This window comes from Bicyclus anynana, chromosome 14, assembly GCF_947172395.1.
Source record: "Bicyclus anynana chromosome 14, ilBicAnyn1.1, whole genome shotgun sequence".
Lineage (NCBI taxonomy): Eukaryota > Metazoa > Arthropoda > Insecta > Lepidoptera > Nymphalidae > Bicyclus > Bicyclus anynana.
In genome coordinates this window covers 554,971-574,618 of record NC_069096.1, presented here as the reverse complement: position 1 = coordinate 574,618, position 19,648 = coordinate 554,971, and the positions used below count along the sequence as shown (strand labels likewise).

General features: G+C 33.1%; 1 protein-coding gene and 2 long non-coding RNA genes across 11 annotated transcripts in view; 1 reads left to right on the top strand and 2 right to left on the bottom strand.

Annotated features, from left to right (window-relative positions):
• Positions 1 to 879: 879 nt before the first annotated feature.
• On the bottom strand, positions 880 to 7,044 carry LOC128198732 (uncharacterized). Of its 2 annotated transcripts, XR_008251444.1 has the most exons (6): positions 6,952 to 7,044; positions 6,468 to 6,556; positions 5,984 to 6,072; positions 5,502 to 5,590; positions 3,698 to 3,827; positions 880 to 3,245 (listed from the first exon to the last, which is right to left on the bottom strand). It is a non-coding gene; the product is annotated as an uncharacterized LOC128198732 (long non-coding RNA). The 2 variants fall into 2 exon arrangements; XR_008251445.1 differs by lacking the exons at positions 5,502 to 5,590; positions 5,984 to 6,072.
• A 374-nt stretch (positions 7,045 to 7,418) lies between these two features.
• LOC128198736 (uncharacterized) lies at positions 7,419 to 14,531 on the bottom strand. The gene is made up of 4 exons (XR_008251447.1): positions 13,892 to 14,531; positions 8,485 to 12,328; positions 7,838 to 7,926; positions 7,419 to 7,523 (listed from the first exon to the last, which is right to left on the bottom strand). It is a non-coding gene; the product is annotated as an uncharacterized LOC128198736 (long non-coding RNA).
• Positions 14,532 to 15,224: 693 nt separating this feature from the next.
• Positions 15,225 to 19,648, top strand: part of LOC112046464 (histone deacetylase 4) — a 90,708-nt gene continuing 86,284 nt past the window's right edge. For 5 of the 8 annotated variants that reach the window (XM_052885284.1, XM_052885280.1, XM_052885275.1 and 2 more), the window contains exons 1-2: positions 15,225 to 15,457; positions 16,833 to 16,881. In XM_052885284.1, coding sequence (XP_052741244.1) covers positions 16,845 to 16,881 — 37 coding nt within the window. In that variant the 5' untranslated portion in view covers positions 15,225 to 15,457; positions 16,833 to 16,844. The remainder of the gene's footprint in view (positions 15,458 to 16,832; positions 16,882 to 19,648) is intronic. The other 3 variants (XM_052885281.1, XM_052885272.1, XM_052885273.1) reach the window with 2 other exon arrangements.

Genomic DNA, 19,648 nt, shown 5'->3' with positions numbered 1-19,648 from the left:
ATTGTTTTATACACCATAATATTTACTTACAACAGGGTCCTTTGTTACTTTTCTATTCTTCATCATTTGATCTCTGAAATACAACCCAATTTGTTTGCCTCGCAGTCCTGGTGGAATTCCCCGCTGATTGGAAGCACCCCAGCTTCTCCCTCTTGTACCTCGGGGTCTGCTCCAGTTGTTAAAATTACGAGACATGACGGTGGTGATGGTAGGCAAATTGTTCAATTTGAATATGTCCAAATAATTGTTATATTTACTGCGATGAGGCAAGTGCGAGTGCAATCCGAATTCGGGCGCGGTTGTATATTTTATTGATTTTTGAATTACTGCTTCTCAGTTATCATTTTACTTCTATCGTCTATTAATCTGTGCTTCTATCAGATACCAAAACAATCACATTGAATCACATTCAAAAATTAAACGACTGACATCTCACATCGGCTCGGCACACCGCACCACAGATCACTATAGACTAGCAAGGAACATATTTACTCAGGAGAAGAATACCAACCTCATACAAAAAAAGCGGCACTAAAATTACCGCCATCTGTGGAATGCCCCCATTGAAACAATTTGCCAACGCGGGAAATTCAAAGCTAATATATTGTTTTTAAATTTTCACAGTTCAGCTTTTGTAGACGGAATAGCTTTAAAATAAATATTTTTAAAAACCATTTCGATTAATTAATTAATTTAAACAGATATTTATAAACTCTGTCGATTAATTAATTAATTTAAACAGATTTTTAAAAATATTTATTTTAAAACCACTCCGTCCCCAAAAGCTGAACTGTGAAAATATTAAAAACAATATAATAGCACAATATTTTAGTAACAAGTAATTGTATATAATAAATTAAACAATAGAAAGAATAACAGTTTCAAGTTGAAATGTCTTTATTATCAAATAAAAAATCTTATGCACTTAATCAATAACTAAGTAAACATCAGCACCTAAAATGTAATCTACATATATTCATTTTGCTTCTAAAACTAAATTTTAGTAAGTAAGTAAAATGAAAACCAAAATAAAAATATATCTATGCATCAATTGGGTGACTTCACTGATATATTTGGGAAAATCAAGTCAATTATAACTTAACCAATTCATACATAAAAATATAGATTGTCGGGATATTTGTACATATGATAAACTATGCAAACGTCACGCAGTTTCACCAGCGTAGTTCTCGTTCCCGTGGGAATACAGAGATAACAATTATGGCCTAATCCATGATTATAATGCTGTAAGAAATTTTTAAATCAGCAAAGTAGTTTCAGAGCCTATTCAATGCAAACAAACAAATAATCAAATTCTTCCTCTTTCTAATTAGTATAAATTTCATAAACAATAAAATTATTAGAATTTGGCTAATAAAAGTAGAAACTGAAATCACCCGCCAAATTTTAAAAAATCGGAGTAAATTCTCAAAATTATAGTGCAAATATTGGAATAACTGAGTTTAACACTTATAGTATAGGTAATAGTATATTCACAAATAAAAACTAATTTAAGTAAATTATGAAAACGCATGTTTTTTTACTTTGTTTATATGATTTTTAAATTTGGCGGGCAATTTCAGTCTCTACTTTCACTAGCGGAACTTTACAACCTAATGCGATAAAAAATCATAATATTACTTTTAGGCGAATCAATAGAGCATTTACCCTCTACTTCCTCAGAAACAGCTCTGATTTTGATGATTTTTTTTGTTCAGTTTGTTTCTTCATATTATTTGAAATCAGAAACCTTTTGGAGTGAGGATGGAACGATTTATACTATTTAACAATAGTTATGCTATTTATATAATAAATAATTAAAAAACAAACACTACCGACTTCAAAAACACAAAGTTATGCAGTAAACTAATAAGCTGAAGAAAACATTATAATATTTCATATCTACTGATTACTTTGAAGCCGGTGCCAATTGTACAATTAATGGGTAGGCAATCAATCGTACAGTTTTTTTTCCACCTTAAGGATTCGAATTGTTTTCCGAAATTTATATGGGACCTACTTCGAAATAAACCCTTTACAAAAAGTAAAGAATTTTCAAAATCGGTCCACTCAGTAAAAAGTTACGCATTACAATAAATGGAAAAACAATTAATCATCTTCTATTTTCCTACTATTAGGTTTGATATTGTTTTCCAACATTTTATGAGACTTTTAGGAATATACCCTTTCTATCAAAAAAAGAATAATCAAAATAGAACCACCCAATAAAAACTTATGCTTGGTTTTACATTAAAATGAATGAGAAAACAATCAATCGCACATTAAGGATTGGAATTGTTTTTTAAAATTTATATGGGAGCTTTACAATCAAAATACCTTTACAATCTATAAAGAATTTACGAAATCGGACCACTTCGTAATAAGTTACGCATAGTTTTACAATACAATTAATGGGAAAATAACCAGTCATCTTCGTTTTTTTAAAATTTATAATGATTTGGGACCATTGTCGGAATATACCCTTTCTATTTAAAACAAAGTTATTCAAATCGGAATTCGAAGACATGCTTGGTTTTAAACTAAAACAATCAAGAATGATCAATCAAAAGAATTATCAAAATCGGACTACTCATGTTAACAGTTATTCTTGGTTTTACATTACGAAAACAGGGGATGATTGATTGTTTAACCATTAATTTTAGTATACAACCAAGTATAACTTTTTATTGAGTGGTCCGATTTTGATAATACTTTTTTATTATAAAGGGTTCATTCCGAAGATAGTCTTTTAAAGATATGAAAAAGCAATTCGAGCCCTATAGCTAGTAAACAATAGATAACTAATTGTCGGCCCATTAATTGGAACATTGGCACCGCCTTCAAAGTGATCAATAGATAGAAAATATTATAATATTTTCTTTCGTTTGTTAGTTTTCTGCATAAGTTTGTATTTTTGAAGTCGGTTGTATTTAAAAAAAAAATATGTATAAATAGCATAGATATTTTTTAACAATTTAAATAATTTCGTCCACCAAAACATTTCTGATTTTAAATAACATAAAAAACATTACTTTAAAAAAAATCATCAAAGTCGGAGCTGTTTCTGAGGACTTCCAGCATATGCTTGTTTTATTTATTATTTGATTCCATTATTTCTTTCATAAAAACGTGACATTTTTCATTATGAGAAGTACAGACATAAAGAGACGAATTTTAGTATTCCAAAGAATCATGGTGCAGGTGCCTGGTCCATTGATTATATTTGTTACATCAATTGTTGTGACCTGTAATAGAAAATTTCATTTAACATGACTTTTTAAAATGCACTGAAAATAAATATTTACATAATTATATATATAATAAGAATTCCTATTCTCTTCAGGGACATTTGTGAGATACTACTAGATACACTTACAGTTTTTAAAAACAAAACTGTAAGTGTATCTAGGAAACATGTAGTTTATTGTTATTAAGCAGGTCAAAACTACCTTGTTGGTTCAGTAGCTAGCCCATGTGTTTTGGATCACGAGATCCTGGTTCTGTCTTTAAGAGATACTGAGTTTTTGCTTCTGCTAACAAATTCTTAGTCTGGAGTTGGGAAGTTGGTGGTGTCACACCCCCGTGCCTCAGAGAGCATGTTAAGCCGTCGAACCCGTCATTATCATTAACATTTCTGATAGTGATCATTAATCAATCTAATAATATCAACCTAAGCCGAATGAATAAAGCAAGTTACCTTGTGCTATTTTGCAAAAATGCCAGCAGCAACGTGGCTGCAGTAGTGTGGCTCGGGACGGGTACAGCTAGATCTTCATCTTTTATTTCTATCTCATGATATTTAACAATATATCTTCATTTTACAGCACCTGCAAAAATAAATCAGAAGTTATACATTTTACATAACTATTATTGCATGCACTGCACCTGCAAAAATAAATAAAAAGTATACATTTATGGGGTGTAAGGGGGAGGCTAGTACCAGTCAGCCTCTCCAACTGCCAACATCACCTGCACGTGGTGCACCCTGCAGATTGACCGACGAGGCTCTGGCGACCAACTAATGGCGGTTTAACCATTCTGATTCAGCTAGACATCACAAGTACCACAGACCGGTGTCAGGCAGCAGCGATACCGGTGCGAGAAGTCTAGGCCTGCGAATGACCAACCCGCATGCCCAGCGTGGTCATTTATGGGCATTACCTTGCAATGTATAGTACAACACAACAAGATCCATGCAAGAGGCCTATGTCCAGCAGTGGACGTCTATCGGCTGATAAGGTATACATTTTACATAATTATTATTGTTACCAGTTAAGAGGATAATCCCAGAGGATGTTGCTATTTCGTGATCTAAACCAGACATTTTCCTTTAGCATAGTACTTGTAGTGCTTACTGTCCCGTGGGAGACTAACATTCCAAAGGACCACAGTATAAAACTGAATAAATGTTGTGACCTAACAAATGAACTAACTAAAATGGCTATATAGTTAGTCTGTACGCCGTAGAGAGGTGCGAGAGGATTACCAGCAAAATTCTCTATAATTTGCTTAGAGACCTTGGTCTCTCTAGAAGTGCAGATTTGGGTTACCAAATTTGGCAGACCTTACTACGCAGGGAGAACAACACGAGCAGAGAAGGGGAGTGTTAATCAATTGTCAAGGAATTCTTTAACCTTACGTCCATTGATCACAAGTCCAAGCTCTGCTCAGCGTTTTTCTCTCTGCCACGTGAAGGACACCCACATGGTGAATCCATGAGTTGGTAAGATATTCGTCTCAAAAAAATCATGTTGTACACTAAAATAATTTCATTCATTCATTCATAAAATAATTTAGTTGAGTAGGGTGAGGCAAGCAACAATGACCGCGTGAAATACAGTTTTTCACAAATCTCCCTTGATTTTTTCAGGAATAAAAGTTAATTTTAGTGAAATTTATCAATAGTTTTTTCAAGTGATTATAATTATATAGACAATACTAAAATGCAAACAAGGTCTTTTAAATTTTTTGTCTGTCTGTGTTTCTGTTTCTCTGGGATAATCTTTGGAACGGCTGAACCGATTTTAATTGGACTTTCATTGGAAGATAGAGGAAGTTATTGAGCAATATTTAGGTTACTTTTTATCCCAGAAACATGGTTCCCGCTGGATGTTCAAAAACTGAACATCACACGGTTGAAATCGCGGGCGTCCGCTAGTATTATAATATTGGTTAGCCAATGTGGTTTTGGATAACGAGGTCGTGGCTTCGAATCCTGGGTCAGGCTATCAGATACTGAGTTTTTCTTTCTTCCAAGAAATTTACAGTTCTCAGCCTGGACTTGGTAAGTTGTTTGTATTACACTCCCGCGCCTCGTCCAGGTCATTATCATTAACATCTGATAGTGATCCACAATGAATTTCACTTTATCTCCCTTAGCTCACCAACCTTTATTGTAGCAGTGTGGTGGGTCTAAGCTCCCTAACCCCTTTTCTATAAGGTCTGGCTCTGTTAAACTAGTGTCGTTAAAATAGGCTGATAATGATGATAAAGCAGGTTACCTTGTGCTATTTTGCAAACATGCCAGCAGCAACTGTGTGGCTCAGCACTGACTGGCACAGCTAGACCTTCATCTTCTATTTTGCTACACCTGAAAAATTAAACATAAAGAATAAATTTTATGCATTTTCACCAGTTAAAAACAAATGAAAACTAAAATAATTTTATTAAGTGAAAAATGTGAAGAATAGATTATGAAAAAAAAACATAGACTCGAATTGAGAACCTCCTTCTTTTTTTGAAGTAGGTTAAAAATGTGAAAAAAAATTCAGTTAAATTCTCATCTTGGAGTTGGGAAGCCTTTAATCCCGATTATTATCATTAGCATCAGATAGTGGTTATTAATAAATTGAACATTATCACCCTAAGCCCTCCAACAGCATTGGAGCAGTGTGGTGGGTCTCAGCTCCATAATCACTTTTCTATAAGGCCTGGCCCTGTAATGCCGTAAAAATAGGTTGATAATAACGATGAAGCAGGTTACCTTTTGCTATTTTGCAAACATGCCAGCAGCAACTGTGTGGCTCAGCACTGACTGGCACAGCTAGACCTTCATCTTCTATTTTGCTACACCTGAAAAATTCAACATAAAGAATAAATTTTATGTATTTTCACCAGTTAAAAACAAATGAAAACTAAAATAATTTTATTAAGTGAAAAATGTGAAGAATAGATTATGAAAAAAAAAACATAGACTCGAATTGAGAACCTCCTTCTTTTTTTGAAGTAGGTTAAAAATGTGAAAAAAAAATCAGTTAAATTCTCATCTTGGGAGTTGGGAAGCCTTTAATCCCGATTATTATCATTAGCATCAGATAGTGGTTATTAATTAATTGAACATTATCACCCTAAGCCCTCCAACAGCATTGGAGCAGTGTGGTGGGTCTCAGCTCCATAATCACTTTTCTATAAGGCCTGGCCCTGTAATGCCGTTAAAATAGGTTGATAATAACGATGAAGCAGGTTACCTTGTGCTATTTTGCAAACATGCCAGCAGCAACTGTGTGGCTCAGCACCGACTGGCACAGCTAGACCTTCATCTTCTATTTTGCTACACCTGAAAAATTCAACATAAAGAATAAATTTTATGTATTTTCACCAGTTAAAAACAAATGAAAACTAAAATAATTTTATTAAGTGAAAAATGTGAAGAATAGATTATGAAAAAAAAAACATAGACTCGAATTGAGAACCTCCTTCTTTTTTTGAAGTAGGTTAAAAATGTGAAAAAAAAATCAGTTAAATTCTCATCTTGGGAGTTGGGAAGCCTTTAATCCCGATTATTATCATTAGCATCAGATAGTGGTTATTAATTAATTGAACATTATCACCCTAAGCCCTCCAACAGCATTGGAGCAGTGTGGTGGGTCTCAGCTCCATAATCACTTTTCTATAAGGCCTGGCCCTGTAATGCCGTTAAAATAGGTTGATAATAACGATGAAGCAGGTTACCTTGTGCTATTTTGCAAACATGCCAGCAGCAACTGTGTGGCTCAGCACCGACTGGCACAGCTAGACCTTCATCTTCTATTTTGCTACACCTGAAAAATTCAACATAAAGAATAAATTTTATGTATTTTTACCAGTTAAAAACAAATGAAAACTAAAATAATTTTATTAAGTGAAAAATGTGAAGAATAGATTATGAAAAAAAAAACATAGACTCGAATTGAGAACCTCCTTCTTTTTTTGAAGTAGGTTAAAAATGTGAAAAAAAATTCAGTTAAATTCTCATCTTGGAGTTGGGAAGCCTTTAGTCCCGATTATTATCATTAGCATCAGATAGTGGTTATTAATTAATTGAACATTATCACCCTAAGCCCTCCAACAGCATTGGAGCAGTGTGGTGGGTCTCAGCTCCATAATCACTTTTCTATAAGGCCTGGCCCTGTAATGCCGTTAAAATAGGTTGATAATAACGATGAAGCAGGTTACCTTGTGCTATTTTGCAAACATGCCAGCAGCAACTGTGTGGCTCAGCACTGACTGGCACAGCTAGACCTTCATCTTCTATTTTGCTACACCTGAAAAATTAAACATAAAGAATAAATTTTATGTATTTTCACCAGTTAAAAAACAAATGAAAACTAAAATAAAAACATAGAAGTCGGTTAAAAATAATTCAGTTAAATTCTCATCTTGGAGTTTGGAAGCCTTCAATCCCGATTATTATCATTAGCATCAGATAGTGGTTATTAATTAATTGAACATTATCACCCTAAGCCCACCAACAGCACTGGAGCAGTGTGGTGGGTCTCAGCTCCATAATCACTTTTCTATAAGGCCTGGCCCTGTAATGCTGTTAAAATAGGTTGATAATAACGATGAAGTAGGTTACCTTGTGCTATTTTGCAAACATGCCAGCAGCAACTGTGTGGCTCAGCACTGACTGGCACAGCTAGACCTTCATCTTCTATTTTGCTACACCTGAAAATTTAAACATAAAGAATAAATTTTATGTATTTTCACCAGTTAAAAAACAAATAAAAACTAAAAGAATTTTATTAAGTGAAAAATGTGAAGATTTTAATAAATAGATTATGAAAAAAAACATAGACTCGAATTGAGAACCTCCTTCTTTTTTTAAAATCGGTTAAAAATGTAAAAAAAAATTCAGTCAAATTCTCATCTTGGAGTTGGGAAGCCGATAGCAAAATTTCACATATTTTCACCAGGTTAAAAACAAACAAAAACTAAAAGAATTTTATTAAGTGAAAAATGTGAAGAATAGATTATGAAAAATGTAAAAAAAAATCAGTTAAATTCTCATCCTGAAGTTGGGAAACCTTTAATCCCGATTATTAACATTAGCATCAGATAGTGGTAATTAATTAATTGAACATTATCACCCTAAGCCCACCAACAGCATTGGAGCAGTGTGGTGGGTCTCAGCTCCATACCTCCTCTACTATATGGAGACAATGATAAATGATGGATGTGTAGGATTAAAATAGCTTCTATGAAACATAACCTATTTTAACATACCTATTGCCTGGTTTCCATCTGTTAATGCTATATTTGCTAAGCATTGTGTGTTAATATTATTTTATTCTATTGTATTCTTTTAAATTATCTTCTTGAAATTTCTTAGTCTGGCTTGCAAGTAATGCTAAATTTTGGGCTCATTTTTTGTGAGTTTGTTGGTACTGAACTTCTGCGAACATTGTTTATTTTTGAAAGCTTTGATTGCTTTTTGAGACATTGTGTAAATATTTTTTATATTAAAAACCGTCGGGTAAAATTCATGTGAAGAAGCAGGATTGCTGAAAGCATTAGGTATATATTTTAATTTTAATACATAATAAACTCTTTTTATTTATCTCTCTCTCTCTCTCTCTCTAACTGCTTTATTGGTTCAGTGTAACTATCATGAAATTCTGAGTTTGAGTCCTGGGTTGGTCTATGAAATATTGAGCATTTCCTTCTTTCAAGAAACTCACAATAAAAATCTATACTGATATGTATTCAACCCATTTTTAAATTAAATGTCTTAAATGGTGAAGCATAACATTGTGAAGAAACCTACATAACTGAGAATTTTCTTAATTGTCTAGGTGTGTGAAGTCTGCCAATCCGCATTGGGCCAGCATGGAGGACTAAGGCCTAACCCCTCTCGTCCTGAGAAGTGACTCGTGCTCAACAATGAGCCGAAAATGGGTTGTTAATCTATACTAATATTATAAAGAGGTAAAGTTTGTAAGTTTGTCACATTTTTTAAATGGGGTAATTTTCGGAACTACTGGTCCGATTTTAAAAATTCTTTCACAAGTAGAATGCTACATTATCGGGGAGTGCTATAGGCTATATTTTATATTAGCATGATATATAGTCGCCGAGTTAACACAGTTTTTGTCATACAGGTCGGACCGAAAATCCTCTTAAGCAGACTTATTCGCATGCGCTGCCTTAACCATTGTGTAAAATTGAAATTAATGTATGGATGCTTTATGTATCTTTAAAAGTTCTACAAAAAAGTCCGCGACACCATATATCTATCTTCTATATATTAGCAGATATAGTACCTTTTGTGTTTTGAAAATTATAAATTTTATATACTTAGGTTTGCGTCATTATTTATGCTACTTAACTTAAATCCTTATCAAAATAAATTATTTAATAATCACAAGGATATTATGGAGATAAGATTTGCCCTTTATAGTATGTTAATTAGTTTTGGAGATAATACAAAATTTCTCAAAGACGCAGAAAGTCCGCTACATGACGCCCCGCGCTTTCCATTACGTGGTTCCCGTTCCTGTGTGAATATGGGAATCAAACATAGCCTATGACACTCGCAAATAACGTAGCTTTCTATTGATAAAACAATCTTTCAAATCGGTCCAGTAGATCCAAAGATTATAATTTTAGCATAGAAGTCTCTATTTTCCTTTGTCATCGCACCACGCTCATATTTTCTATTTTTTGTCTGTCTGTTTGCCTTTTTTTTGACCGGGCATCACGCTGATACTACAGAATGAATTCAAACGATACTTAAGACGATTTGAGACCATAATACGTAGAAGGATAATAGGATACTTTTTGTCGTGAAAACAAAATCAGAATTGGGTGAAGTAGGGGTAGAAAGTTTGTACGGAAAGTCCTTAATTTTTTTAGTTACAAGGTATAAGTTATAAAACTTGCAAAATAGAATGTGAAATAGGGGTTGAAAGTTGACATCGATTTTTACGCGGACGAAGTCGCGGGCGACCGCTAGTATGTATTATAAAGAGGTAAAGTTGGTGGTGTTCTAGCAGGTAAACTCTGGATCCAATTTTGAAAATTCTTTTACCACTAGAAAGCCAAGTTATTTCTGAGTATCATAGGCTATATTTTATCCGCGTATTCTCAAACTGCAGAAAGTTGGTTAATATTTATATTAACACATTACACACATCACTAACTAGTCTCAAAGTAAGCTTAGCTTGTGTTATGGGTAGTAAAAGCTCAACTGAATGAGGAATGTTCATAAATAAATTATATATACTTAATATTCTTTATAAACTCCAAGCCCACCAACCGATACTGATGAATGAAGGATTAGTAGGATTAAGTAGCATCTACAGGGTGCACGGGAGTATTTCCCATAACTCTAGGGTAGCTCCAAGTTCTATAAGGAAAATTAATTTAAAATGTCTAAGGAACATGTGTATTAAAAAACTTTAATAAAAACAAGTCAACCGACTTCAAAAACATACTTACTAAACTAAAAAACGAAAAATAACATTATACTAAGTTCTATATATCATATTATGTTCTAACTGATGATCAGTTTGAAGGTGGTGCTAGCCCAATGATGTATTAATTCAAGCCATGTAAGAATATCATAAATATTTAGGTTTTTCAGACAGTGTTCTTTCATGTAGTTCTTTCAGTAACAGCTTAAATTAAAACAACACCGGTTTAGCACAGCCTTCAAACTGATCATCAGTTAGAACATAATATGATATGAACTTAGTATAATATTATTTTTCGCTTTTTAGTTTAGCCAGTATGTTTTATGTTTTTGAAGTTGGTTGAATTTCTTTAATTAAAAATTTTTATTTTTCCATTTTTAGTGAAATCATCCTAGATATTGATCTAGCGCCAAAGGTATGTTGCTATGAGTCGTGATATAACATTGTATTTGATTGCCTCTGACTTAGAATCAAACTAATTACTACTGTGAACCATCGAGAAGTTCCCTTAACCGTCCTTCGTCTTCATTACCAGACCCCTAATACAGTCAAAACCCATCTAGGTGGAAAGTTCTCATCAATACAAATTTATCAACACATGGTAGCTACTGTGAACAACAATCGAGGAGTTCCCTTAACCGTCCTTCGTCTTCATTACCAGACCCCTAATACAGTCACAACCCATCTAGTTGGAAAGTTCTCATCAATACAAATTTATCAACACATGGTAGCTACTGTGAACCGTTGAGGAGTTCTCTTAACCGTCCTACGTCTTCATCACCAGACCCCTAATACAGTCACAACCCATCTAGGTGGAAAGTTCTCCTCAATATAAACTAGTAGCTAAGGTAACTCCTATAAGTGGACTTGTCAACACCTTGAATTTATGAGAAATAGTCCCGAGCACCCTGTATAAAATGTAACTTAACTATGCCTAGTTTGTTTCAGCTGATGCTATATTTATGAACAGCACCAATACATATAAATAAAATTTAAGTGTATGTCTGTGATTTCAAAATAACTGTGTTTTCTCAAGTGCCTATATACAATACTGACATACAGTCATACTTCTTTAAAATGTTCATCTGTCTGTTTGTTTGAGCTAATCTCTGGAACAGCAGGGTCATTTTAATGGGACTTTTACTGGAAGATAGAGAAGATTATTGATCAACATCTACTTAATATTTTGGCCATTACTTGTTATTTAACATGGGCGTACACTCACAACCACATAGACACTGAAATACATCCATGCTCATCACACTAATATGATGAGTTCAATTGCCACAACTGGCTGTGGCGTGTAGATGCAAAGAGCAATGATGCTATCTACTGCATCACTGGAGAGCTGTTGCTGGTGTTATATCCCTATATCTCAGAGAGTATGATATGCTATATATCCCAGTCATTATCATTAACACCTGATAGTGATCCTTTTATAATTTAACTTTATTACCCCAAGCCTATCAACCCACATTGGAGCAGTGTGCATTTTACAGTAGGTGTTTAACTTACCTTCTTATTCTCTCTCTCTCTTGTTCTTACAGGCAAAACATCTCGTCTTTTTTAAAAATGTAGATGACAAACCATTCATAGTTCAATGTCAAATTTATTCTAAAAGTCCAATAGTCTAATCATTGATTATCTGGACATTACTGAAATTAAGAGAGTGAGTAAATTTAATTAAAAATACATAAACATACTACGCATGAAGAGACAGATAAATATCTTAACATTCCGTGCAGGTGCCAGGTCCATCGCCTGGTAGAGAGAAATACTCCGAGCAGAGTCCTGGAGTTGTGACTATAGGATGTAGGGTTAAGGAATTCCTTGACAATTGATTAAACTCCCCTACTTGTGTGTTCTCCCTGCTTAGCCAAATTTGGTAAGATCCTACTAAGAGCAGCTTTGGATACTTATTCTTCTTTCTCTCTTTCTTCTACATAGAAGTTGCTGCAGTCCTAAAGATGCCAAGGTCTTTAAACAAGTTATAGAAAGATTTTGTTGGTAATCCTCTTGCACCTACTTCTACGGCAGACAGACTAACCACATAGCCATTTTTACTTAGTTCATTTGTTATTATTATTTATTACAAAACCTTGACAAGAACCAGGTGAGAAATATAACTAAAATGTCCGGAGGCAATCTGATGATAGAACAGAAACACAGATGAGGGAATTCCTCAACTGTTCACAGAAGCTACATTGTCAAAAAGAAAAAAAAAATAAAATGTGCAAAGCTTAGGTCTTATAGCTAAAAGCTATTTCTTTCAAACAACCTTCAATGAAAAATGTATCTTATTATTGGCAAAAGCTTTTATAGATCAAGGCAAGAAAAATATTGCCGAAATGGCCTCCGTAGCACAGTGGATTAACTACGCAAAAGTCCTGGGTTCTATCCCCGGCTGGGCCAATTGAAGTTTTCTTTCTGGTCTATGTCTGGCTGGCTAGTTAATACCCTACTGGCAAGCGATTTAGTGTTCCGGTGAGATATTATGTAGATACAGAAATGTGTGTGGATTTTCATCCTTTGCCTAACTAGTTATCTCGCTTCCATCTTAGATTGCATCATCACTTATCATCTTATTCTATAATTATGTCAAAGAACAGATTTTTGTACAAAGTAAACTAACATACTCTTCATTAGTCTGCCTAGAGCCTAACATAATTATAAAAACTTGTAATTGTAGTTTCAAATTAACAAATTGTTCTGGTTCATCATTACATAATTATAAACTACTTATTATAGATTCAAAAATAAAACTCAAATTTTACTCTACCTGCCTTTAGTACATATACCTGTGGTTTAATATTGAACTGGTAACAGATACTTTCAAATTAGTTCATGGAATTTGCTTTTCTCAGATGTTTATTTTCATTACCATTTCATAATTAACCTTATGTTGCTCCAGATTAAGCTACCTGTGATAACCAAATGAAAATCTGTTCAGTAGGTCCAGAGAAGTAAACATTCAGACAGCTGCAGGTCAGACAGTTATTTGGGGTGCATTGCATCTACAAACATTACCATAATGTGTAAACCCAGCATAGTTGTATAATTGAGCACGAGTTTCATAAGAATTAGTAGGATTTTAATAATTCCCATATCTTGAGAAGACTACTAAGAAACCTAATTAACTAACTAATGTAATCATTATCTGATCAATAGCTATAATTAAAGTATTTTATTATTAGCTAAAACTTAAAGTAGGTACATACCGGAGACTAAATTTGTAGAATCAAATTTCTGTAATCTCTGTAGGGTCTTCTCTGCATCATCGGCAGGCGAAAAACCACACTCAAAGCATTTTCTTTTGTTCTTCTTCATAGTTCTAGAGACACTTCAACTAACAAAGTCTTATTTTTAACATAATGAAAAACCACAACACTCAGATGAAACGTAAAAGACTTATAGATCTTCTCAACATCAAGAATGGCGAGGATATTACACAGCAGGTTGCTTAAATCCAATCCATGAAGAGGTCTTCATAAATATTAACAGGCCGTGGCAAACATTTATTTTATTATTCGTGAATTCGTGTTTTATTTGGTGAAATGACGCCATTTTCATTTTATAACATATTTATTTTTTATTAAGTAATTGGGGTTGCCACACTTCGTTTAGAAAATCTTACCCATACGTTACTAAAACAATATTCAACGAGAGTGTCTCTCTATATTTTTGTAGAAGAAAAGTATTTATTCAGTTATTAAAGTCATATTTAAATCTAAAAATGTATTAGATTTATCAAAATATTATGTCAGGCGTGAGCTACTAACGATAATAATATTGCTACAACTACCAGACGGTAGAACCGTATGGATGATGACACCACAGGTCTAGCCCCCGTAGGTATAACCAAACAACCAAACTTTGTTCGAGAGTTGTGGTGTAAACTACTCAAAGAGTAAATTAATATGACTACTTTAATTAAAGACGAGTACTAACTATTTTTGGGTGGTAAATTCTAAAATCGTTCGTGCTCGACTAAAATACTTAAGTAAAAGTTAAGTTTAGTCGTGTTTCATAATCAACTAAGTTCTAAACTATAATATTGTATGTTTTTTAAAAAAAGAGCAACTGTTGAGTTTCTTGCCGGTTTCTTCACATCAGAATCTGCCTTCCGAACTGATGGTAGAACAAATACGTAGTCAATTGACGTGTCAAAAGTGCTTGTAAACTAAGCCTACGTGAATTAAATGATTATTGATTTTGATTTTAAGATCGTAAAGAAACAGCTTGACATGAAAATTCCTTTATGTTTATAGTAATATTATTATTCCAAATAGGATTCCAATTGGAATTTTTGAAAGTACTTGAATCACCCAGAAATCCCATGGAAGTACTTGAGTTTCTACGAGCCGTACACATTTGGTAGTATGTATTAATTCTAAATAATCGTACATGCTGTTATTTAAAATATATATATTTTTAATAGCTAACTAATGAAAAATAGAAGTGCTAGGAATGATATTAAATTAATGACTCAGAATCAGATAATTATTTTATCATGCAACACAGTGATAGGGCCGTCTCCTATGTCGTAACGTATCGTAGGTAAACGTCAAAAGTCAAAACCTCAAAAGTCAAAACTTGGGTCAAAACATTCACGATCCATGTTCCAGTTGTTTTGAAAGAAATTTCTTATAAATTCGTGTCTTCAAACAGTTTTAACGTGCTTAACAAAATACAATGGTGACGAATGTGTGTGAAATACTTTAGTTTAGTGCACTTTGTGGTCAAACTTGTCCAAACTTCTGAGAAGCCCAGCTGGTTCGAAACGGGTTATTATTCATTTTACTAATAAGTAATTTGCTTAGTGGTAATATTCTCCGTATAGATGTACTCTTAGAGCGTATCTTGACCTTTACTTCCTTTAACATAGAATGTCGCTTCAGTTATTGCCAGATTTTCCCGCTTTTATAAAAACATTAGCACCAAAACATTGTATGCGTACAATGTACAACTTAGCGCTGTAGTATTTTTCTTCATTTAACTCGCGATCTGAAATTATAATATAATTAATAATTTACTGTCTTGAATGGTGTACAAATATAATAAAACACATTGATAAACCTTTTTCACCTGAAGCACACCATAAGAAAGAGCTAAATATTATACACATTAGACACATTTTGTTCCAGTGCTGTTGAACCATTGACTCTTAGTTTCCTCTCATTGGAATGGTGATAGGTCTTACTTTAATATTATTATTGTGTTATGGCTCACTAGAGTGGACTTTGGGGCTTTTGTACAAACAACCATGTCTCCGTAGAAAGTTTTATTGTAGAGAAATAAACGAACAAGCTTTTGCTCTTTTAATATATATGTATGTATTATTTAATATAAATGTATGTATTTTTCGGTGTAGCGCTGGTCTGAAATAAGCAAATTAATGTACCCTAATAATAAAAGAAGAAAATATGTAATGAATAAACCTAAAAACTACTGGACTGTTTTGAAAGGGTAGGGTAAGGCTAGGGTAGGGGTAGTTGAAAGTTTACATCAAGTTTTACGTGGACAAAGTCACGGTTGTCTTCTAGTTGTTAATATATTTTGAGTAACATTTTATATAACTCCAATACATAATTTAAAATAAATAAGTAATGAAATGACATCTATTTTCCACCTTTATTTCTAATTTATTTATTGGTAAACAGTGCTCCTAGAGTATGGCTTAAGTATACACATTATGTCCATGTTCATTCACCATCAGTGTGTCATCATATATGCTTTGTTATCTATTTTTGCTTATTATTAAAATCTCTACTGTAACAATTTCTTCATGCAATTCTATTATAGGCATATTCCGTATGGTATTCATCAGTTCTACTACTGTTGTAACAGTAACAGAAAATATAATCCGGTTTACAGACCCATAAAGAAATTACCCATAAATTAGGGAAACCAAGAAAAAAAAGTCTTGGTTTTTTTTTAACTCACTTGAATTTTTTTGTAAATGAAATGAAAGTTCTTAATATAAGACAATATCTAATGGGTAATTAAGAGACAATTGTTCTACAGTGTAAGAACATTTTTTACAATAAAACATGGTAGAGTCATTATCCCAGAGTGTTTAGTCCTTTGTGTTGAGAGAAAGTATATGGATTTTAGTCTGGCCATAAAAGTAATTATTCATTGTAAATATTTTATTTTCAGGACAGTTTCACCATGGCTGATGACCCCGAGCGACCATCCTCCCACTCAGGTATGCATAAGTTTTAGTACTTAATATTGCTTGATATAGATGATAAAATTCAAAAGTCCAAGTTTATTTATTTCATTCAGGCTAATTTTACAAGCACTTTGAAACATCATGTAATAATATTACTAGATAATGGTGATAATAATTGGTCAAAAACTTAATATTAACATTACGAGGGTTCCAAAGCACCTTGGCTCGAGAAGTGCTTACAACAAACTCAGCCAGGGTCTATTTTTTGTTTATCACCATTTTACAAATTTATTTAGAACTAAGTACACAATAATTCAATGCTCAGCATTTTTATTGTCTAAATAAGACTATAATAAGATTTTTCTATATGCTTGCTAATAAAATCTTTGAACTTGTTGAGAGACATGCCTGTGGTTTCATGTGGCAAATAATGATAATTATCATTATCATATCAGCCGACATTGGCTTTATGTAGGGACTTCTAGACATCACAATTTTTTTGAGCCTGCAGCCAGGGAATCTCTGCAACTCGCTTGATATTGTCAGTCCACATGGTGCGGAGTCAACCTAATTTGCCTTTTCTTGTTGATCAAGTTTAATTTATTGATGTAATTCAACTAATTGTGCTTTGTTGTATATATATCTATATCTTCTATACTTATCTTTATTGTATATCTAGTCTATATTCTATATTTATAATAAAACTGGTCGAATTCTATACATTTATTAGCAGTTTGAGATTTTATTTATACCATTTGTAACAACAAACGTTACCCTGACATAGAGTACTACTAGCGCCATCTAGAATCTATACTTTTATTACGAATTCTGTAGATTGAAGATATTTTGAAAATTTTTGTTGGGAGGCATTACATAATACTGATGCTAAAAATATTTTTTTTCGATTTTTTGTTTGTCTGTCCTTGTTTTTTTATTATTTGGGCATCACGCTGAGACTACTGAATGAATTCAAATGAAACTTGGCACGTTTTAAGACCATGATACGGAAAAGGTTATAGGATACTTTTTATTGCGAAAATAAAATAAAAACGGGGTGAAATAGGGGTTGAAAGTTTGTATGGAAAGTCTTTCATTTTTAGAGTTACAGTTTTAAAAATTTGTTCATAAATCATGAAATAAAATACGATATATAATGGTATTCAAAAATTTTTAAAATTCAAACTCTAAAGTGCTGAAATAGGGCTCGAAAGTTTACATTGATTTCCACGCGGACGAAGTCGCGAGCGTCCTCTAGTTGAACATAAAATGTTATATTAGCTCATTTTCTGTGTTGCTATGACGTCACGCCTTTCATTTCCTACAGTGGTGTGTAATAGTTTACATGTTTCAATTTATTCTTAACAAGAAAAAGCAATGTTTCGAAAATCTCCAGATCTTCTCTTTTTGAAAGTTGGCAGTCCTAATCATAATTTTTTGTTAACTCACAATAAATAGCCTCAGTGTGGCTACTTGATATACAGGGTGTCCCGTAATAAATGGATAAAATGCAAATACAACAGCTAATTATCTAAAACTCATTTGAATTATTTTCCAAAAATCCCTGGGTGACCAAATTTTTCATCTTGATTGTTCGTACATATTATTCATGTATACATATTCGTATATTGATTTGTATAAAAAAGTAGTATAACATTACCAAAATTAGATCTTTAAAATCTTAATTACAGCAGCTACAACATTGAAAAAATTAAGATAGAAAAATTAGAAAAATCCGAAAAAAAAACCTGATCACCCTAGGGATTTTTGGAAAACTATTGAAATTAGTTATAGATAATTAGGTGGTGTATCTACCATTTGCATTTCATCCATTAATTACAGGACACCCTGTATACTATGTATTCTGTGCTATGGCGCCGATTTTATCGTAACCGGTATTTTTTTAATATGTGACTGTAGATCTCATTTGTGTGATATGAAGATTTATTATCGACTATAAATTATTTCAAAATTTTACAATTACAAAAGCTTATTTTCCTGGCAAGCATGGCCGTGTTCCGGTCTATTGGGTGTGGTAGCAGCCAGCCGCCAGCCGGTGAGATTAGAGGCTGGCTAAGCTTGCTAACCACTTCATAGATGCAAAAATGCACTGCCTACTCTGAGGACTCCTTATGAACCTTTAGTGGACTTGGAATTATCCATTTTGTACGTACAGTGCTACTCCAGTTTTTCGTAGCGTAGCGCTGCGTCAAGTGTCCCGATTTAGGGGCACATAAAACGGTTTACGAATCCGGCTACTACACAATATCTACAAGATGTGTAATAAATCTATGACATTTAATCAATTTTTCCTAACGTCAAAAACGCTGTCGTCCATTAAGTGACGTCACGATGTTACTTAAATGTTACTAAAGGAATAAATGTCAAACATATTGGTAAATAATAATTTTGTCAAATGTTTGTTATGATTTAGTGTTAGCGTGATGAACCAGTTAAAATAAATCATACCATAACGGCCGACAGCTTTTGGTTAGTATTGTCTAAAAATATAATAATTTTCTTTCAATGTAGAACGGTAATGAACAATTTAAGACCCCTTGAAAAAAGTGTCAACTAACCTACTAATAGACAGACCTGACGAACCTGACCTGATAAACCTGACAGACCTGACCTCACGACCTGTTAGGTTATAATGATTCATGCGTATAATTTTGTAAAGTTTTTGTTTACAGACAACAAATACCTACTAATAAATTATTAAATATTAAATTATTAATAATTAAATTAAAATAAAATAAAACTTAGAATTAACAGTACATTAAATTTAAAGGACATGTCCCAA